This window comes from Pectinophora gossypiella, chromosome 5 (genome assembly GCF_024362695.1).
Source record: "Pectinophora gossypiella chromosome 5, ilPecGoss1.1, whole genome shotgun sequence".
Lineage (NCBI taxonomy): Eukaryota > Metazoa > Arthropoda > Insecta > Lepidoptera > Gelechiidae > Pectinophora > Pectinophora gossypiella.
The window spans coordinates 4,353,562-4,377,558 of NC_065408.1; the positions used below are offsets into that span (position 1 = coordinate 4,353,562).

The 23,997-nt window shown below is 37.2% G+C and overlaps 1 protein-coding gene across 2 annotated transcripts in view; it reads right to left on the bottom strand.

Moving 5' to 3' along the window:
- Positions 1 to 23,997, bottom strand: part of LOC126366579 (glutamate receptor-interacting protein 1) — a 347,130-nt gene that overhangs the window by 230,601 nt on the left and 92,532 nt on the right. For both annotated transcript variants that reach the window (XM_050009726.1, XM_050009725.1), the window contains exon 2: positions 12,728 to 12,918. In XM_050009726.1, coding sequence (XP_049865683.1) covers positions 12,728 to 12,833 — 106 coding nt within the window. In that variant the 5' untranslated portion in view covers positions 12,834 to 12,918. The remainder of the gene's footprint in view (positions 1 to 12,727; positions 12,919 to 23,997) is intronic.

Genomic DNA, 23,997 nt, shown 5'->3' on the forward strand with positions numbered 1-23,997 from the left:
GGATTTGGTGTGTATAATATACTCTGCCTACCCCATCGGGGATACAGCCGTGATGTTTTGTTATGTTGCTATATTTTACAGTTAATTAAATATACATTTTTGTCGACCGAGTAGGTAATTTTAGAGGTCCTAATAGTTGTAGTCAACATAGGTACCTACATAAGCTCGCGACTGTATCCCATGATGCTTTGCTATTTTAAAAGGCAGCCCTTTTAAAACAATGAAACCGCTAGTAAAGACGTGTCAAAGTAATGTGAGCCAGTCAGAAATGGATGATGTGGTCTTCTGTTACCATAAGTTCATCATACTTCGTATCAAAAATCACTGTAATTCATCTTCTCTTGCTATTTGTGGCTCAGCTCAACCTTTTTAAAATTCATGGGCGGTGATTTGTGTCTACATTTAATATTTGCCATCCATTCTTTCGCAAATAAACAACACATTTTTCGTATAATAAATTGTTCCAAACGCGAATCTAACCCGGGACTTCTGGTTAGTGTTCAACATGTCAAGTCGTTCCAAAGAGATAATTTAAAAAGCAGATTTTTCTATATGAGAAACCTCTCAAGTCGCAGCGAACATTAATTCGAAAACCACTCGAGTTTTTCAAGTTTTTAATTTACTTCATTTAATATTTTCAAACAATTTCCAAAGTTCTTACGTTCAAACTTACACACGGTTCAATCTCAAGATAATTTAACCGAAACCACTGCGAAGTTTGAACGTTCCATTTTACCCAAACTTTTTCTTTACCCCAAAGAAAATTGAGAAAAACCTATGCGTTTGAAATTACGAGTTTCTTAAGTAAATGGCAGTTCCTTGTAGGTTTCCTTGGTTTGTCAAGAAGAGTAATGGCTGGTTCAGAAAAAAAAAACCGTTTTGAATTCGAGTTTTTTCTTTGAAATTTATGGATGCTAAGTATGCGTGTGAGTAACGGGTCAAACAACTTCGTTCCCCTTTTTTAGCTTTACATTAAGTATGGGAAATAGGAAATTGAATGAATTTATTATATAGCATCAATCAAAAAGGAAAACATCATGAAGAGACACACATTCCCAAGAAATGCGTTTCGGAGGTATGTGGCCTAACCCGTATTGGGCAGGTTTTCCCTTCGCGGGTTGGAAGGTCAGACAGGCAGTCGCGTCTATAAAAAACCGGACCTGTCAAATGTTAAGGTTAGGTAAACGGACCTCGTGTAATACGGAATAACGGATACTCTTATTGCAATATGAACTACGCGTTTGTCCCAGAGGGAAACAAAGAAAATATTTATCGTGTAGCAAAATATTGTGAATATTTATTTGTATACGGTACACTATTGTTGCGGAGGCTTATCTGAAATCCAATGTAAATAACTTTGCCGTGTTAAGATCTGAACCTGGCAGATTATTTGCATAGATAATGTCGAGTGGTTTGATAAGCGCTTACGTTTCTGTGAATTGAGTAAGAAATAACTGTTGGTTGAACTTTTAAAACTTATTTTCACGTAGATTTTTTCGTCGGCGCCAATCTCTGTTGTATGAAATAAAACTAGAGTGATTAAACCTACTTACTCATTATTTATTAGTACCCGTGATAGTCCTGTTCGGAGAACTCGTGAGTTACGTCGTAGTTTCACGGGGCGAAAGTGGAACATTTGACAGGTCCGGTTTTTTACAGACGCGACTGCCTGTCTGACCTTCCAACCCGCGAAGGAAAAACCAGCCTAATACGGGTTAGGTTATGTTAACATACCTCCGAAACGCATTTCTCGGGAATGTGGGTTTCCTTATGATGTTTAGCTTCACCACTGCGCATGTGATAATCATTTATGATCCAAACTTGAATTCGTAAACAAATTCTACAGTCATTGGTTTAGGCCTGTGCTGGATTCGGTCTTCAGGACTCCGATATCGACCCCGCCGGCGTGATCGATGATTTCCCTCAATCAGCGCTTATCGCTATCGATCCACCAGAGTCGATTAATTCTTTCAAATATTTTTCCGCTCAGACGACGCCCTGAGCCGAGGTTCGCGCCCAACTGGGCACCCTCAGGCCTGTTGTCTTAAAAGTTGTACCAGGTGAGAGTCTACACCGCTCACCATTTGTCCAGCCAAGTAGTTAATGCCATCTGCTGCAAATCCACAAAAAGTCAAGTCAAAAAAAAAGCTGAATTCGAACCTGCGACTCCAAAGTGAGAGGCAAGCGTTCTACCAACTGGGCTACCACGGATCGGCACGGGCAGGCATTAGTAAGAGATTACTTATAGCGAGTTTGGTCGCCTGCCTGCCAATCCGAAACACGCTAAGTAGTTGGAAACAAGTTTCTTTCCCCTTCCTTGTTATCTTGATAGAAGTTTTGACACTTGGAATGACGGACATTTCAGGCTATGTTCCCCAAAACAAATATAGATGGCACTGTACAGAGTTGCCTTCGTTAACCTCTTTAGATACATCATCTACAATTAAGGAGCCACGCTTTTGTCGGTGCAGCATTTCCATGCTACTTTTTTAGGGAAAAATAGGGCAGTGGTTTCCCTCTTGCCTTCCGCCCCGCAGTACTCTGTCTGACGCAAGATACATACATAGATACATAAATAGATAAAATACTTTCTTGAGCACAATGGACACAAAATACAGAGACAAGGACAACATAATATACAGAAAAGCACAACAGGCGGCCTTATTGCTCATGCAGCAATTTCTTCTAGGCAGGCTCTTTATTTCGTGGACAACAGACATTATGCATCTTTATTCTTTGTTTTTAGGTATAAATGATGACCTTTGTTATTTACACTCAGACACAATACATCTTCCAACCACTATTATTCTGCTCATAATAAAGAGAAGCAATATAGGTAGCAACAATATACTATTTGAACCAAATATCAACCAACAATTATATTTATATATTTTTATATATGCAATCGAGGAATGAGAAAATAGGTAATTATCACAGTAAATCTGTACAACACCATCTATCTATGTTGTTTTTGGGGAATGTCGCCTGAAAAGTCCCTTATTGGCCTGAATATATGTTCAATTCTGCTAAGTAGTTGCCTTAACTATAGCTAAGGAAATACTAATAAAGAAATGAAAGTTATAGTTATAGTAAAAGTTATAATAATAGTTAAGAAATGAAACTAAAAGCAAACTATCGCACATTAAAGGTATATCCCTCCTAAAATACATGGCGACACATTTGTTCCAGACGTTTTCTTTTTGTTTGAGCATCACCACAGATTAAATAAATTATTCAACACTATGCACTGCAGACGACAGACTTAGCAGGTAAAACAAGGTTTTTCAATGTCACTCGGTAAAACTCCGGGCCATTTAAAACCTTTTAGGTGTAATCTAGAATTACGGGAGTAGTTTTTAAGTAACCTGGTCCATTTAATGGTTCATTAAACTCTAACCCTGGTGCAAATAAACGGGGTAATAAAGGTAGGTATGTAGGGATACTAAGAGTAAACAAAGAGTTAGTATAAGTAGAAGAGGAGCGTGGTGGATTATGCTTCAAATATCCTCCGGGAGGACACCCTATCCCGAGCCCCAGCGTGTTAAAGCTATTTTTTTACTTTTAATGGGTTTGTAGTGTAGTAAGTATAGCTATTAAGTATGACAAAATAATCTATGTAATGATCTTTCAATATAATCAGTATTAATCATGCATTCGCTGGTTTTACTTGCCTCCTCGACGTCCGTCCCTATATGGCGACCGCTTGCCAGTTTAGGGCTTCACGCGTGCGGAGTTCTAATTTTTATTAAGTTGGTGCACTAATTATCGGGACTGAGAGCTATTATAAGCACTTTATGCAGTGAAAGCTTTTAGTTTCTTTAAAATAACCTATTCGAAAATACAAATCTAAAAGTATGAGAACTTTGTGCAGTTAAAGTTCATAGTTTCAAAAAAAAAGCTTGCTTGCTTGCTCTTGGCCCCAGACTTGAAGGCATTGACGAGGCCTAAGGTGGTACCTGTTCATTCTGGCCTTGAAAGCACCCGTGTTCCGAAATACAGAAAACGGCAAAGAATTCCACTCCCTAAGCTGTTTCTTCTTCATCTAATTCTTTTATCCCCTGTTGGGTTGTAGGGCTCGAATAACAGATGTCCACTCTTCGCGATCTTTTGCAGCCTGTGTAGTTCTCTGATATGCCGAGAGCTAAAGCTGTCTACGTAAAACTAAAGAATAGGCTACATAAAAATCCTAGTGAAATCAGATTTTTATGAAAAGTCGATAAGTACGACAATTGTAAGCAAAAGGCACAAGTTGTACTTAAATCTTAAATAAAAAGTAATATAAATAGGAATTTAGGTTTAAAAATTAACGAGACCGTTTTTGAATATCTTAGATTAGTAATTCTTTATTACTATTTTATGATTTAGGTACGTACGGTCACGAGTACTAATATGTATACATTTTGGAACCATGTCACATTCACTTTATTGACAAATTAAACCGTAAGTCTCATTCAATGTCAAATAATGATAGTGCGACAGGGTTCTAAAGTGGGTACATGATATTGCTCATGACTGTACCTGTCAATTGATCAGAAGTCTAGTTTAGTATAATTAGTTATTATATTTCAGTATTACCTAAACGTACGATTTAGATCTGTCAAGATATAGAAGACAGTGTTGTGACGGTCTTAATATTAGTGATGTGTCTATATATAGTCGAGATTAGACCGATTAATTCTGTTCTATCTAACAATACCTAATAAACATTCTGACAAAAAAAAACTTCACGAAGGCTTATGCTTTCCCTGTTTACCATTTTTAAATGAGACATCACAAAAACACCATGCAATTGTTAAAATTTTCCAAAAGAAAACACAATGAGATTCAAATTAAATGCTCCAAAGAGTTTCAGATGCAAAAAAGGTTGTTTAAACACGAACAGAAGTTGTGTCTAATTGTCTAACAAAAACCAGAGAAGGGGTGCAAAATGACCTAAAATAACAAACCTATTAAAAATTTTAATGGCAGCAACGAAAACGGGCTTAATTCTAAAATAAACACAGTTTAAGTAAAAAGAAAAGTTCTCGTTATGAAGATTTATGGAAATGACAATTTTGTTTAAGTTTTTTAAATGCTAATGGCGTTTCACTGTGGGAGACGAATTGTTCCATGCAAAATAGTGAAATTAAACTCATATCATTAGAAGCTTTTGTTGATATAAAATTCATGAAAATCTTAAAGTTTTCACAAAATATAAAAGTTTGACACATAAGTACACCTAAACTTTACTAACATCATAATAAAGTCGCCCTACAAAGCCTTAGCCAAGCAACGTTCAACCGAATAATTGGATTCAATTTCGCATGTACAGTCATGAGCAATATAATGTACCCACTTTAGGACTCTGTCGCACTAACATATTTAAAATCTAGTGAGACTTACAGTTCAAATTGTCAAAAAAGTTAATGTGACATGGTACCAAAGTGTATACATATTAATGCCCGTGACCATTCAAATACTTAAATTATACACACGTTCAGGCTTGTTTATTTTTTATTTATAAAGCTCTGTGTATAGTCTTCATAGTGTATTCGGCTACGGCGATAATTGGGTAGTTTTCTAGGTCAAAGGCAAATTATGAAAGTCTAATTACTATATAAAGACGGATCTGAAGGTTACAAAAAAATATTATATTTATGTATTATCATAATTAAAACACATAATAACGGGTTCTTACTGCGTTTAAATCAGGGATATGAGACTCCCGAAAAATAATGTATTATATAATTATTATATTTATGAATTTTAATAATATCAAAAGGTAAAATAATAAGTCCAAAATTTTATAACTTTTTCTGTGTCGTCACAGTGAGCTTTTTTTTTACAAATTCCATAGTAATTTCGTATTTTCACGTTTAGTAAAAAGTAACTGATTTGAGTAGTTGGAAACTCGCCTATTGATTGATTTGCATAAATTCATCCACTTTTGATACGAAGTCCTAAGAAAGAATGATGTCCTTAGAAAAAACGTGGCTCAACCATGGTGTGCTAGTGAGGTAAGGCCCTAAATGGAGACTTAAGGCTCAAACGAAGGTCCGACGCAGACCTCCGTCTTTCTTTAAACAAATTGAAAAACCGGTTACACAATTTTTCAGATTATTTTATTAGAACGAAATACCTTCAGCATTTTTATCACGAACAAATTTAAGGTAGGTACTACTACTTATTCTTACCACGAATAAAATGTCCAATCTCATTAAAGAAAAAGGGATATAATTTTTAAATTCGGTTTCAGAATAGTGTTGTATTTCTGTAAAAGTAACAGTTTGAAAATTGATAAAAACAGGATTAAACTCGCGTCGGTAAACACTACCTCAAGACAACTTGCAGTCCCTTTTAATTTAAAATCCTAAGAAGGGTATGACGACCGAAAGGTGACGCGTAATCAGCCTATAATCGGTTATAATAATGGGCACTCAATGTTAGGAAGCACAGAAGCTAGACACAGGTAACTGTACCTTATATTTTGTTTAGATAAATAATGTTGCCACTACCTCAAAACAACGCTTCTGACCCTCAGAAATAAAACATTACCGTGGACAATTAAATTCACTCAGCACAACGCCGCTTTATCCGGAGCTTTCACAGTTTTTATGTAACCCCCAAAAAAGGTTCGCGACGAAAACAAATCATCCTTTTGTACCCCTCTTTTGTCATCTGTCCCCTTCAAATTTGACCGGCAAAGAATCCTTAATTAAGGAAGAGGAAGCTCGGGCAAAGTGCGCCCGATTATGTAAATAATATTAGCCCTGAAATGACTAGGTAATAATTAATGAAAGAAAATTAACTGGTTTGACAATTTTTAATGTCTCGAGACTCGACCAAAGTTTGTTATGGCGTGCCATTTGCGCACATCTTTTAACATCCTCGTCGTGGATTCAAGGGATGACGTGTCGCATTAATTATTTACTTCATTATTTAGGAAGGCAGACAAACACAAGCTATATCTTAGGCCTAAGGCTATAATTCTATAATTATAGTGGACTTTGAGTAATTACTTACTTTAGATGTGAGGTAGACTGAGATTAATGAAAATGCAAAACAATTTTTTAGTTGCTCCTATCTGGACTAATTATCAGTCACCAACGTGGGTCATCATCATTGGTCTATCAAAAAGCTCGGTGAAGCGTAGGTGCGTAGTTCAACATGCGACGTTTGTACCTGACTACCCCAATTGGGAATTTACATAGTCGTCAACTTGTATTATGTTACGTACCCCTAATATGTACATGTGCTCAATCTAATAGATTAATATTTTCTGTCTATATGAGTTTACTATAATAAATATTCCAGAAAGAACCTGTTTAATTCTATTTGCTCTTTGCGATTCTGTGTAACGACGCTGCTAGAATTATTCGTCATCTGTGGTTCTTCTGATGGGTGGGTTGTGAGGAAGGGGACTGATCGCACCATCTCTATTGATTGATTGATATTGATTTCCATCCCTATTGTTAGGGTTATTACAGACCCGCCCAAAGATCCCTAAAGTGGCCATGTAACGATTACATACTTGCTTAAATAGTAGTCGGTACCAATGCCTTGGCGTACCTTTCGAAGCAGGCTATACTCATACTTCCAACTTAGAGCTCGCATCGCGATTCCATTCCTCCCTTGATAACTAAGATTAGTAATATTTTTGATTCTGAAAATAGACTTGCCCATACAAAAACACCGACCGAGATTGATGAATTTAGTTTCTTTTGACCCAGGGGTACTCTGGATACTGCTAGTGCACTTTCATATTAAGTTTAAACAGCACAACTTGAATTATTACAGACTTTTACGTTATTTAGAAATTTCTTGTACAGAAACGCGCGATGGCGGCAGTCGAGTCAACTTTTTTTTTCGTGGCTTGGGGTGGTCGGAGTTTTGGCGCGAACCAAAGGAGTTTTTTTGGAAGGGATTCATGGTCGGAGCCCTAACAATATTAATTATTAAAATATAAAGAGCGTTACTACCGAAATCCGTGAAAGCCCTGTTTACATCGTAGTTTACAGCTATATATACGGCCTCCGTGGTCCAGTGGTTGAGCGTCGGGCTCACGATCGGATGTCCCGGGTTCGAATCCCGGTGGAGACATATCACAAACATCACTTTGTGATCCCTAGTTTGGTTAGAACATTACAGGCTGATCACCTGATTGTCCGTAAGTAAGACGATCCGTGCTTCGGAAGGCACGTTAAGCCGTTGGTCCCGGTTACTACTTACTGATGTAAGTACGTAGTCGTTACATGAGTCACGTCAGCGGCCTTAGGCGGCTCAATAGTAACCCTGACACCAGGGTTGATGAGGTTGGTACTCCACCTCACAACCCACATGATAGAAGAAGATCGTAGTTTACATCGTAGTGAATCCCGGGTCGGGTTCCAAACCGCTACATTCGATTTTATGAGTTTGATTTCATAACGTTATTAACACTTGGTTTCCAGGATTTGTACCCACATCCGTGTGTGAAGCTTTAATCCACGTATTAACATACTTACGCATGTCATGATGAAGTATTTCATTCCGTATGCAGTTTGCACACAATTAGATGCGCAACAGTTTACTGAAACGCGTAATATTAATTGAACGACTAATTACTTAGGCTTTGTATCTAATAGCATTTGAATATCGTTTAAATAATTGTAGTAATTCCAAGAGTATCAAAGCCAAGTGGCTACATATTGCCAAATAAAATAGTGATCATTTTAATAACTACATACGGTCACGAGCATTAATGAATATGAATATTTATGTATATTTATTTTTATTTATTTTTTTGTTTATTTATGTATATTTATGTATTTGAATGAATGTTTTATCATGTAAATTATGGATCATTGTTAATCTGAAATAAAGAAATTTTAATTTAATTTAATTTATTAATATGTAATACACTTTGGTACCATGTCACATTAACTTTTTTGTCAAATTTAACAGTAAGTCTCACTAAATGTCAAATATGTTAGTACGACAGAGTCCTAAAGTGGGTACATTATATTGCTCATGACTGCTCATACATACATGGCGGCTCATACATAAGCCAATAGAATTTTATTAAAGTTAGTGCAGTCATATTACTATCTAGATAACAACCCACGACCCACTATGAAGTCTTTTTCTTCTATCGCGTGGGTTGTGAGGTGGATTATCAACCTCTTCAATCCTGTTGTCAGGGTTATGCAGTTAATCATATTGCTATCTGGACCATCTGAGACCAACCCCATGTCACTACGCACAAGAAGTATGTAAAGATTCCAAAGAACAGTAAACTTCGTGAGAAATAAATGAAAGACGATATTCACCACGTGTCGCGACTATCAACAAACTATTCTCTAAGGTCAGGGCCGAATTGAATCATATAAACTTTGATACAGACATCCCGTGTTCTTGTTCTTGTTGTACTAAGATTCACTTTGAAAACTCGTGTAAGAAAAAAAAGACAAAAGTTGTCGTTTGTTGAGGTATGTCAGACTCCTAACAAATATTGGAGGTGACATATTGTTTGCCAGCGAACACGACGGCCGCTACAAACCCGCATGTCGTGACCTATGTTGTTCATGGTTGGAAGTCCTGAATTCGATTTCCGGTGATTAGACATATCAAAATTGATAAAAAGCCGCCATAGCTTTGTTCGGCAAACGCGTGAATTACATCGTAGTGTCAAGGAATATAGGAATGAATCCCGATGCGAGCTTTAAGTAGGAAGTATGAGTATACCTTGCTTCGAAAAGTACCAACTACTATTTAAGCAAGTATGTCGTTACATGGCCACGTTAGGGATCTTTGGGCCGGTCTATAATAACCCTAACAATAGAGATGGAAATCAATAAAAACAAAACAAAATAAAAACAGAAAAAAAAGAAAGAAAGAATTTAAAGATGATAAACTGTGAAAATAAATAAAACAAAATATATATCAATCAATCAATAGAGATGGTTCGATCAGTCCCCTTCCTCACAACCCACACAACAGAAGAGCCACAGAGGTTCAATAATTCTAGCAGCGTCCATTACACAGAATCGCAAATCAGCAAATAGAATTAAACAGGTTCTTTCTTCGAGTTTTCTGGTAAAACTTTCTGGCTAATACAAAAATTCTTGTTTTACCAAATATTCGCTCGGAATCCAATATAGTTCGCATTGCCTTAGCCCGAGGCTATGGCAGAGATTGCAATGATTTGGCAATTTCACCCAGAATCTTGCCTTTGAATATTCCTCTTATATTCTCAACTGTCTGCCAGATGAAAACTTGAAAATAACAAAAGCAATTTTAGATTTAGACTTGACTTTATTGTGCTTATACAACAGTACGAATCAAATAGGGGCTTAAGTTGAAAGCAGAAGAAGGATTCTTCCGAATCGTACGCGCTATCAGAATTTTCAGTTTAGTAATTATTAACAGATATGGTTAATTCTTAATTGTGTTGTTTATTTTGAACAATTTGGCGCGCAACGTCTGATACCGCACACTGAGTAACATTCGAATATTTCGAATTCAAATTACAAATCATCCTAATCTGTTATGTGATGTAGTGATTATATCTGAAAATCGAACGACTTCCGTCATGCAGTGGTTGAGCGTTGTGCTCACGGTCCGGCGGTCCCAGGTTCGAATCCCGGTGGGGACAAATCACAAAAATCACTTTGTGATCCCTACTTTGTTTAGGACATTACAGGCTGATCACCTAATTGTCCAGAAAGTAAGATGATCCGTGCTTCTTAAGGCACGTTAAGCCGTAGTCGTTACATGAATCATGTCAGGGGCCTTTGGCGGCTCAGTAATAACCCTGACACCAGGGTTGATGGGGTTGATAATCAACCTCACAATCCACACGATAGAAGAGGAGATCTGAAAATTCTGACAACGCGTACGATTCAGAAGAATCTCGAAGTGCTTTCAGTGTTAATCTTCACACACATTCACCTACACTTAGAAGTATCTGGCTTTTAGCAACTTGGGTTTTTAAACGCAAAAGCATGTGCAGTTTTCTTGTTAAAATATTCACTATTATGTCAACTTTAGTAAGAAACTTGTAAACTGTTGTAGTTGAGTAAAATTGGTACTAAACTGTTCACTGAGTAGTTTCGTTACATTTTACGTAGCTTTTATTTTATAGTTTTTAAAAACTATGTTTTAAAAGCTCATTAAACAAAGATGCGATATTGGGATCGTACCGGGGTGGGAGACAGTTGTTTGTATGTCATACCTTCTACTTCTATTGTGTGGGTTGTGAGCTGTCTGTGTTACTACTGAGCCGCTAAAGACCCCTAACATAGGCGTATTAAACGACCACGTACTTAGATCAGTAAGTAGGACCAACGGCTTAACATGTCTTCCGCTTGGATCATTTTACTTTCGGACGGTAACTAGCCTATAATATCCTAACGAAACTAAGGATCATAAAGTGTTTTTTGTGATAAACCCCCACTGGTATTCGAACTCGAGACCTTCCGAACATGAACCTAGCGCTCAACCACTGGACCTTTGAGGCGGTTATTACATGTGATGCAAACCCAAACATTCTATTTATTTCCCAGGTACCACGTGGCTAAGTGCCTCTAGGTTAAATTGTATATGTTCCTGTAAAAGCTTGACCTGCAGTAAATCCTGAGATATTCCAGTAAAACCTAAGATCTACCAATTCCTAATGGTAAATATCCCAAAAGGTTTGCTATTCGAACTTTTAATACCATTCCGTTGGTAAATTTAAGGATTTACATTAATGGCTTTACATTAAGTACTTACAATACAAGGAATAAAAATAAAATTGTTGTTCAAAATTCTAGATTAAGTAAATTAAATTCATCTTTTTTGGGGTTATGTATACGTTTTTACAATAAAATACCAGATAATATTTTAAATTTGTCAGAGAACAAATTTAAAGCTCACGTGAAGCTTACTTTATGTAAAAAAGCCTATAATAAGATTAATGATTACCTAAATGATAAAAATATCTGGTATTGAATGTGTTCCTCTAGTTATTAAATAACTTGTAATGTACCCTCATTGATTTCAAAGATGTGTTGCTGTTGCAGTTTCTTGTCATTTCTTCTCCTCAGCCATAACACCTTGCGAAATGACGTAAATTCAAAAATGTTACATTGACCTTCAACAAGTTTATCCATGATAATTACGTTGAATAAATGATTCTGATTCTGGCACGGTAAATGTTGAAAAACAAAACATGCTATAACGTGCTCAGCGCATCGACTTGTACTTGTGATATTTAGAGATATACGTTATATGTTTGTTCAAAATAATTTAAATAAGTTCGTATTAGTTTGTACTTATTACTATCATAAATATGATACCTTTATAATACTATGTACCTGTTTTGTCTAATAGTTTATTAAAGTAAATAATTAAGAATTACTCATTGTTTTATTTCTACAATCAACATCTACCGGCTGACATTAATGTACTTACCAATGACTTGTAGCTTACGTTACCAATAAAGATTTGTATTTTGTATTTGACAGTGGTAAAACTTAGCATAATTGTACTGAATTCGAATGGTAAAAGCTCGAAAAAATCGTCGTATTTTAAGAAATACTTACATTTACCAACTCATGCCGATCTTAAGATTTACACTTAAATCTTAAGATTTAACGTAGTTCGAGCTTTAATAGTAACATTATATATATTTATTTGTTTATTCTTTTGACGTGACTTATTGTAGATTTGCCGCAGATGGCATTAACTACTTGGCCGGATTTTATATATTACGTAAGCTAACACTCACCATCCAACTCATATCCCTGCCCGCCCCATTGCGGCAGCTCTTGCGAGAAATTCTTCGGATCCGTTCGACTTCCAATCGATATCTTCAGACTCTTCCACAACTTCATCTTGAAGACATATTTGTTGAACACTCTTTGTTAATTTCTCACTTCACTTCATTTCACACTCACATACACAGGCTTCTAACAGCATCTGCAAAGAAAAAAACATAAATTGTTATTAAGCATTCCTTTTTATGAAGTATTTAAGTATTGTTAAATTGTTTCTCAAATTGATAAAATGCCTATTAAGAATTTTTGCGCACGTTTATTTGCCATCTCTTTGTTAAAACATTCTTTCAATCTTGAGATATTATGTCTAAAATATACGTTTCATGAAACGGTTTCAGAATTGGTTTCTGAGAAATACCTACACTGTACTGTGCCTTTTGTGTATCATATACTTGTTGTACTTATTATATTCTACCGTTACGCCTCGTTTATGGAGATGTGAGCGCATCACTACGTATCAGTCAAACGCCTATGATTGTTAACGTGAACGCCCATATACATCGCCTAATGTTTGAATTCACCGCGCAAGTGGCCGCTCGAAACCCGCGCAATTTGTCACATCTCCGTAAAAGCTTAAGTCTCAATTAAAATAAAAAGCTCATAATACGTACTGAGAGAGCCGAGGGTAGGCCAGTCGGTAGAATGCTTGCCTCCTACTTTGAGGTTAGAGGTGGGAGGTGAATAATTGTCGAATTTGTTTTCGAATTCATGTTTGGATTATAAATGATTGTCACGTGTTCAGTGAAAAAGAAAAACTTGAGGAAACCAACATTCTCGAGGATTGCATTTTCGGAGGTATGTGAACTAAACTTTATTGGGCTGGTTTTCCCTTCGCAAGTTGGAAGGTCAGATAGGCAGTCGCTACTGTAAAAAACCGAACCTGTCAACTTTTCAGGTCAGGTAAATGGATAAGCGGGATAATACTAGGGAGATGATGATGACGTAATGAGATGATGTTGATAATTATGTTTAGATCGTTGCTTGTGAACAAACTATCAACTACATAAGTAGGTACAACCACTAAGATGGCATTGATATGACCCAGATTTTCAGACACAATACTTAAACAATCGGGGTTCGATTTCAAAAGGACGTTTGGTCTTCAGGTTATTTGCTTTTTTGGTTTGCAAATCTAAATATGAGTACATCCAACTAGTTAATTCAGTTACTTTTTAGTAAACTTCAAAACACGAAATTACTATAGAATTTCTATGATAAAGCAACCGTGACATGAAGGATAACGTGACAAAATGTCGCACTTATTATTATTACATTTTTTTTTATTACAATTGATAAATAAGATAAATAGCAAACAAAAAACGTTTTTTGTCACCTTTAGGTCTGTCTTTATTAACTTCGGAAACTACCCAATTATAGTAATATATTACACCAATTCTCAAATGTAACTTTCCGTCCAAGACACTGACGTCACACCAGAAATACAATTATCTTGGGCAACGTTTGAGCAACATCCGTTACCCACGGGTCACTGCTCACCATTCTTCAAATGGAATCGACACGCTCCTTGCAAACAATGATCGATTCTGACAATATACATACTATATTTCATTTACGCCCCAAGACTGATGAGTTCTTGACATAGTTTGGCTTCTAAATTGAAGTTGAATTTGTTTTTAAAGTCAAATTGGGGACAAACGCCAGCTGTGTCTGTCTGGATTTCTTTGCTTGGAGTAATAAAATGTAGAAGTAGGACCGCAATGACCTTTAAAAAAATGAGCTAAGTATCTGTCTGAGCGAATATCCATGACAGCCCATTTGGAACTTGTTGATTTTTGAATTCATGCTATGGTCATAAAGAGTGACGTGGTAGCCCAAACCAATGATTGTCGAATTTGTTTTCGAATTCATGTTTGGATCGTAAATGATTATCACGTGCTCAGCGGTGAAGGAAAACATCGTGAGGAAACCCATATTCCCGAGAAATGAATTTTCGGCGGTATGTGACTTAACCTGTATTGCCCTGGTTATCCCTTCGCAGGTTGGAAGTCAGATAGGCAGTCGCTTCTGTAAAAAACCGGACCTATCAGATCTTCAGGTTAGGTAATGCTACAGAGATGATGATGATGGTCATGTTTAGGTCATAAATGATTATTATGTGCTTAGCGGTGATGGGAAACATAACCCATCAAACGTGGGAGGCAAAACCCATATTCCCGAGAAATTTGTTTTAGAGATATGTGACTTGATTCATATTCGGCTGGCTATCTCTTTGCGAAAGCCGCTAATAGGAGAAAAGGGGAGAACTTATATGGTAAGACAGACATTTTTGTATGGAGTGCCCGGAATGTGCCATATCCATAAGTAATCTGTTCGTTATATCAATTTTAAGGAAAGTTGCTAAAGGCCATCTTCTGTGAACTTTGGCTAAACTTACCCTAATAGGTGGGCGTGAAGTTTTCGACGAAACGAATTTGTTTTAAAAGTCAAATTGAGGACAAAAACGTCGTCAGATGGGTTTAGTCTGATTGTCGGGTGGATTACTTATGCTCCGAGAGTTTCATTGGAAGCTAAGTGGTGTAGAAAGGATTATAAATTCAAAGACATTGGTGGGAAGTAAAGTGGTAAATTATTTCAATTAAATGGGATTTTATTGTTCTCGTAGCTACCATCACACTGTCTGGTTCTTTTGTAACAGACAGACATCACGCTCACAATCCTTCTCAGGTTGAACAGTGCTACAAGTTATACAGCCACACCTGATAAATTATACTGCAACAGGTTAACAGCTTCTTCAGTACAGTATTTGAGCATTGGACTCCCGATCTGGAGGTCCCTGGTTCAAATTCCTATGGGGAATTTATACATTTCATGCTGATCACCCGATTTTCCAAAAGTAAGTTGATCCGTGCTTCGGAGTATAAGTTAAAGCAGTCAGTCCCAGCTGCTATTTACTTAGGTAAGTATGTAGTCATTACTTGAGCTATGTCGGGGGTTTTGACGGCTCAATAGTAACCCTGACACCAGGGTTGATGAGGTGGATTATTCACCACAAGACAAGATAGAAGAAGACCAATCGATTGATCAGCCTGAAATATTCTAATCAAACTGGGAATCCTAAAGTGACTTTTCTGGTATGTCTCCGCCGGAATTCGAACCCGGAAACTACGGAACATGAACGTAACGCTCAACCGCAGGATTACAGAGCCCGTGATAGTTGTGAGCTTATGTTATAATAACGTGGTTTACAAACAGACTAATAGATAGGCTCGTTTCTCCCTCACAATGACTAGGCACTCTCAGTAGCTATTCAACTTCATCCCTCACTGAATGCGAACTCACTTAGCAAAATATATTGCAAGTCATTTATAGACATATCAACTCAACGTACGTTTGATGTTATGGTAATGAGGAGTATAGAATGGAATGAAAAATAGCCTGGTATATTTATCTTCGTAAGTAACTGTTAGATTTACGTTTCATAATGTCAATATTCATTACCATTCCAGGTTTAATGCGTACGAAATTGCGACGCGATCGAAATGCTGCTGTCGACGGTGTAATGGGGTGTAAATTCAATACGTAGGAATTGTGGGTTTGGAAATAATTCTTAATTTAAATCCAGTTTTCCAAACAAGAGTTACATATTCTTAAAAACCCGATATTCTTAATTCAAATTTGAATTTGATTCTTAATTCAAATCTGTAAAAAAAGAGAAATATTTGAAAAACATGACAGTCATATGTAGTGTGTAATAAAAAGTTGTTGTTTGATTTATTTATCGATTAAGATGTTCGAGTTCTATACATCTATGCTGCACTGAAGAGTATAAAAAATGAAATCTCCTTCAACTACGTGTCTTCCCGAGAATGTTGTAAAAACCGACAGAGGGATTTTGTACTTTCTTAATTGTATACTTATTTGCATATAAAATATCATGCATATGTTAAAATACCTACTTATTTACTATATAAATCAGATAATAAACACCTACCTACACACATAAAGTTACGCCTATTTCCCATCGGGGACTATGGAATTCCATTTGCTTGGATCCTGACACACTTCTCTTACTTCCTTCACATACATCAATCGTTTCATGCTCGCACGCCTATTCAAAGTAGATCGTACTAAATAAGTTCTCAGGACATCTCCAATTTAGATAATAAATTTATCTTTTTCCACATATCCGAATTTTGTCAGGCTGTAAAGCGAATCGTTTAAAAAAACGTAGATACGTTACTAACATTGGAACCTTTGAACCGAGTTGTTTCTAATGAGCCCTTTCGAACCCCGGTACCGAATTTGCACCAATGAGTTATTAATTTTTCTCAAGTGCAGTTTTCAGTAACACAGTTTGGTCAACGACTATAGATGGCGATACGGCTCACCACCTATCACGTTGAGCAGAAAGCTCGGTGAGGTGTGGGTACTTAGTTTAAGGAAAATTTCTAAGTAAGTAATCTAGGGTAACTCGCTCAGCAGCTCGACCCCTCGTAACGAGCTACGTCGTATAACAGATTGCCTACCTAGTGTTACGAGAGGTTACTGGCGCTGACACTGTAGCCAACTTCATTACTGTACGATTAATGAGCTTAACATGTACCGTTCAAACTGCTTGGTACAGATAGACTAAGTACAAAATGTTACATTATTATTATTACTAGCTCACTTGATCCTTTTGCTGGGAATAGAAAGAAAGAGGTAAAGAGAGAAAGAAAGAAAGATAGACAGAGAAAAACAGAGAAAGAGTACACAGCATAGATGAGAGAAAATAATAATATAAAACTCTCTAAAAAGGAACATCAGCTCAGCAAAATGCTGATTTTCAGCTGTGCACCAACCAATATTAAAATCCAATAAGCATCCCCATGTCTTTCCACAAATCACTGGACTGGCCATGTGTGCCGCATGCATCCCAAACGATAGGCTAGAAACAGGCATTGGGTACCGCGGGATGAGTTCCGATGTCGTGGTAGACCTCAGAAAAGATTTACATAAGGTAATGTACATAAAAGTTATCTGTGCTATGTGCACCTTTTCCTTTTTTGGAAGTCTATAAAGTGTCAGAATCGCCGGTCACTCGTATTTTGTCGGCGTCTATTTAATTGAAATGGTGCTAAATTACTGCTGCCCACCTAATGCCGCCTAGTGTCTCTCTCTTGACATTTGCTTCCAACGTATTTATTTATTTGAGAAATAAAATAACAGAAAAAGGTGACCGGCGGTTCTGACGTCAGGATCGCCGGTCACACGACGTGTTTTTGGCTATTGAGACCAAGATACGGTAAATATTTATGAGCCAATTATTACTTCCCACTTAGTACTTACAAACCCATAATACGGATATAGCCCATATGTGCTAAGGAAAAAAAGATATCGCCAAATATTAGTTTTCCAAAAATATTAGTACTAACAGCGTCCGTGGTCTAGCGGTTAGAGCGTTAGGTTCACGATCTGGAGGTCCGGGTTCGATTCCCGATGGGGATATTGTCGAAATCACTTCGTGAGACTGTCCTTTGTTTGGTAAGGACTTTTCAGGCTTGAATCACCTGATTGTCCGAAAAAGTAAGATGATTCTGTGTTTCGGAGGGCACGTTAAGCCGTTGGTCCCGGCTATTAGCCGTAAAAACACCTCCATCAACCCGCATTGAAGCAGTGTGGTGGATTGAGGGGAGGCCTGTGCCCAACAGTGGGACGTATATAGGCAGTTTATGTATGATGTCTCGGATAGATGGCAATGTAGTAACAATATATAGACCGACAAGTTGTATAGAACCCAGGATGAGGACCCAGTGCTGGTGTAATACACTTAGCTCAAAATTTTCTAACTTTATTACCATCCTCATTTGCTAAATATCTATTTAATTAAATAATAAAATAATATTTATTATTTATAAAATTTCATCTCATTCTAGTATGAAATTATTCAGCAAAGGGAATATTGAACATAATGTATTTAATGAGCATTCTCTTTTGAATGTGCTTAGGTATTCATACTCCAATGCGTCTATGTAATTTCTAAATTACGAGGTAATTATGGATTAATTTGAATTTGCTGATAATAATAACCTATCTAATTCGTTTAATTATAGGCAAATCTAATTGTGGCTGTGTTGATTATGTTTAATAATACCCGTATTAATGTTCGATCACGGATTGTAATTTCTACCTTTCTATTCATTTTAGATAACAGGTAGGCAAAAAGAACATTAATAAGGTTTTTTTATTAAAAATGAGGGTTCTCACCCGTTAAAAAAATTAAGACAACACGCTTGAGGGTGCCCTGTCAGTGGACTCAGGACGTCGTCTGAGAGGAAAAATATATTTAAAAATGAACTAAAAATATTAATTTAGTTAAATCATATTTAACCCTCAAAAGCCACGCTCTTGCCGGTGTAACATTTTCCATTCTTGTCTATCAAAGGCCATTTTTTAACTTCCTTACAAGACACGAATAACCACCAATCCGCACTGGGCCCGCGTGGTGGTTTAAGGCCCGATCTTCCTATCCATCCATAGGGAAGGCCCGTGCCCCAGCAGTGGGGACGTTAATGGGCTGGTGATGATGACAAGACACGACGTCCGCCTTCTCTTTAATTTGCTCCATGAAACTTCGTCTTAGTCTTCCTTCTATGATAAAAATAATAACAATGTTAATACTCTTATAACTGACTCTAGTAGTGGGCCGATAGTGATAAGCTCTCTTATCTTATATTGTGTGGGTTGTGAGGTGGATTACCAACTCCATCAACTCTGGTGTCAGGGTTATTATTGAGCCGCCATAGGCCCCTGACATGACTCATGAGCTCTCTTATGATCGAATTACTATCTGTCAAGAACGCCAAGATATTAACTGTCTTACATAATCAGCCAATATTACTCAAATCAGGTGAAACTTAGTGAAACGAAACTTGTAATTGATTGTCGAGACAAATTCGGAAAGTTCCATCCATCTGCCCAAATTGAACCATTAAAGGAAGGTGATTCCGAAAATATATTTTTTATAGTATGTTTCTTTTAGTGTGTTTTTTTTTTATTCCAAATTGCGATGATATCGTTGAAATAAAGTTCTTTTAACTGTTGAATTATGTTTGCGTTTGATCTCAATCTCAACTGATGGTAACTGAATATGGGGAAAACGCTTAGCTAATAATTGCGTATTCAGGACATGATTTTCGAATATGTTATCAAATTCATCTTTGGATCTATGTATTAGGTGCTCATCGGTAAAGAAAACTTAATTTATCCCTCTTGGAGCGACAAATGTAACCGTAAACATTATCCAAAAGATGATAGACACAAACCGCCTCATAATTAGTATGACAAACGCGACCCTTCGTTACTAAATGAAATTTCACGGTAATAATTGCCACGAGAAGACAGCCGTTGCTTGAATTAAATGACGATTATAATGACAAGAATTAACGCACACATACCCATGCCCCGAACCCTTACAAAGATGTAAGAATTATTTTCGTAAGTTCTGATGGAAGGAACAAGCGGCTGAGTTCCCAAACCGCGATTCAGTAATACAAAATTACACCGATATCGGTGCAATATAGCACATACTATCGACAAGATAATAAATATTTGGTATATGATCTGGAGATATCGCTCAGAGATGAGCTCGACATTGAAGTGTCTTTGGTTGAAATACCTAATAATTATATTCATTATCAATACCATACGAATCGCGTCGAGTTCGACGCACACAGTGGTGAGATGGATCGCTAAGTCATCTACACACTATTGCCTAGGGCCTCAGACAAGTTGCAAATGATTACGAAAAACCACAGTGACAGTGATAAAAATATATAAGATGTCAATCTTGTCACCTAATGTCCTTTCCATATATTTTTTAACTGAAGCTTTTTGAAATCGTATGCAACTGGGCTGGGGAGCGAATAAAAACATACTTAAAACTTAACTGCTTAAGTGTCCTCAATGAGGCACAAAATTCTCTTCAATAACACAAGTTAGGTACCTACATTTGGAATTAAAACATTTTATAATGTATACGTATATCATCATCCATCATCATTACCAGCCGTACGACGCCCACTGCTGGGCATAGGCCTCCCCCAAGGATATCCACGACGATTGGTCCTGCGCTGCCCGCATCCAGCGGCTTCCCGCGACCTTCACCAGATCGTCGGCCCACCTCGTAGCAGGCCTACCCACTACATACGTCTATACTCACGCTTATTTCCCACCGGGATAAGCAGGGGTATGGAATTCCATTTGCTTCGATCCTGACATATTTCTCTTCCTTCGAGTGCATTTAAAATATATTACAGTATGCCATTCCATAACTTTAGCTCCAGGTTTTCGTACAACTAAAACAATAATTAAAACGTGTTGGATAAATGATAGGACGATTTGGGCACACCCTCATTTGTCCCGGGATTAGTGGCAAAATTTTAATTAGGTAGGACTCGGTAAAATATCTAGTACGTTTTATACCTACAAAGTGTTAGCTTGGATTAACACTTTTTTGACACTACATATTGTAATCCCTGTGTAGGGAATGAAGTGTAAATTTGAGTGAAATTAAATGTACATTATACAGTAACCAGTAGTAGTAGTAACAGTTTAACGGCCTCCGTGGTCCAGTGGTTGAGCGTTGGGCTTACGATCCGGAGGTCCCGAGTTCGAATCCCGGTTACATATCACAAAAATCACTTTGTGATCCCTAGTTTGGTTGGGACTTAACAGGCTGATCACCTGATTGTCCAAAAAGTAAGATGATCCGTGCTTCGAAAGGCACGTTAAGCCGTTGGTCCCTACTACTGACTACTACTGATGTAAGTAAGTAGTCGTTACATGAACCATGTCAGGGGCCTTTGGCGGGTCAATAATAACCCTGACACCAGGGTTGATGAGACTGGTATTCCACCTCACAACACACCATAAGAAGAAGAACGCAGTTCATACTCGTTACTGTTTTCTTCTATCTTGTGGGTTGTAAAGTGAATCATCAACCTCACTAACCCTGGTGCCCAAGAGCCCAAGCTCACGATCCGGACCATGGTCCTGGGTTCGATTCCCGGTGGAAAAGCATCTCTCAGTGGGATCGAATAGGCTGGATAAGAAGAAGCTCTTAGACAGAAATCAGAATTATTTATCAACGTATTTTTTATTGAATGGACTTGTTGAACGTCAATTTAACATTTGTACAGACGATACTATATGGTCGTAAGGCCCAAATGCCTTTTAAAATCCAAATCCCATTGTTTAACTATTGTGTCTGGAAATCCGGGCGTTACGAGGATATTGTAATTTTAATCTACGTCTTTCCGCAAGGTGCTATGGCTGAGGAGAAGAAATGACAAGAAAATGCAATAGCAACAAATCTTTTGAATCCAAATAGATATTACAAGCTATTTAATAACTAGACGAACACATTTAATACCAGGATTTTTTATTATGTAGGTAATCATTAATCATCGGGTTCGATTCCCGATGGGGACATTGTCGAAATCACTTTGTGAGACTGTCCTTTGTTTGGTAAGGACTTTTCAGGCTTGAATCACCTGATTGTCCGAAAAAGTAAGATGATTCCGTGCTTCGGAGGGCACGTTAAGCCGTTGGTCCCGGCTATTAGCCGTAAAAACACCTCCACCAACCCGCAGTGGAGCAGCGTGGTGGAGTATGCTCCATACCCCCTCCGGTTGATTGAGGGGAGGCCTGTGCCCAGCAGTGGGACGTATATAGGCAGTTTATGTTATGTTATGTAATCATTAATCTTATAATAAGTTTTTTACATAAAGTAAGCTTCGTATGTGCTTTACTCTTGGTGTTATATTATTGAGAACATTTTATTATGTGTTAAATTTCATTTTTCCTTGTCAAAAACTAATAAAAGCTCAAGGACATCAAAAATAAAGTATGTATGTATGTGTCTAGCAAATGTAGGTCGAACAGAATCCACTTTGTATTCTGGTGCCGAAATTATACAAAGATCTCTTGTTTCGCTGTCGAGTGTTGTTGTGTTGTATAGTTTATGGATATTAATTTGTATGAATATAAGTACAAGTGTTAGTGACATCGTAACGAAAACTTTGAGGAATGATTCAGACCGTGATTCTGAGTTGATATCAAGATAGCTTCCGAAGCACGGATCATCTTACTTTCGGACATTCAGGTGATCGGCCTGTAATGTCCTAACCAAACTACGGATCACAAAGTGATTTTTGTAATATGTCCTCACTGGGATACCAACCCAGGGCCTTAGATCGTGAGCCCAACTCTCAACCACTGGACCACAGAGGCATTTGTAATTTCAGTTGATCACGTCTATTGTTAACTAAATTCAAATGTTTTATTAGAACTAAATGAATTAGAGCTGAAGATATTATTCTACTAATTTAAATGTTACATCGTCCAAGTGTCAAATAAAGCCTGTTACAACTATGATAATACTTTATAACTCAATAGTTTAATTGTGATAAATTGTCGGCGAGTCCGACGTTTGTGCATTTGGCCCTCTGCCAAAAAGCGTGTTTTAAAATTATCTCAAGTTGTAACATTATTTGGAAATGGAATTTTCACATCCTCTTCAGTAAATAATACTATAGAAGGAAATAAATATGGTAATTATGCAGATTGATTCTGTACTTTTCAAGCCATGGTTCGACGTTGGTCCTGGGTAATATTTATGTAAGTCATTACGCAGCTTTTTCATGAGCATTCCAGGCTGTTGGGGAGTCTATTATCTTAAATTATTCTCTAGATATGGTGAACGTACATATTCATAATTACCAAGTATTTCATCTGTCGCTATAAGGTTCAGCGATTCGTAAAACATCATAAACTTTCAAATGAACTTGCAAAGAAAACAATATTTCTCAATTCCCTCGCAAAATAGACTAAAAAAACAACATTTTTCAAAACAAAGCGTGTGTAATGTAATATTTGGACGCTTCGCTAGACTTGCGCTATCGCTTCACAGTTGAATTCACAATTACTGGGCCCTGAATATTGACGTAGCAGTTGACACTCGTAATAAAAAAGTCAATGCATACATAAGTGGTTCGAGGCTTCTTTGATAAAAAATGTGGGGAGCATAAAACCTAATGACTTCAAGATTTATCGCCGACTTTCGACAGCCTCTGTGGTGTTGTCGTGAGAGCGTTCAACTCGCATTTCAGAGGTATTAGGTTCGACTGCCGACTGGAAAATATATAAAAATACTTTGCAATAGATACTGTTGCCGAATTATCGTTAGTTGACCTTGAATTACGACATCGATAGCCCTATC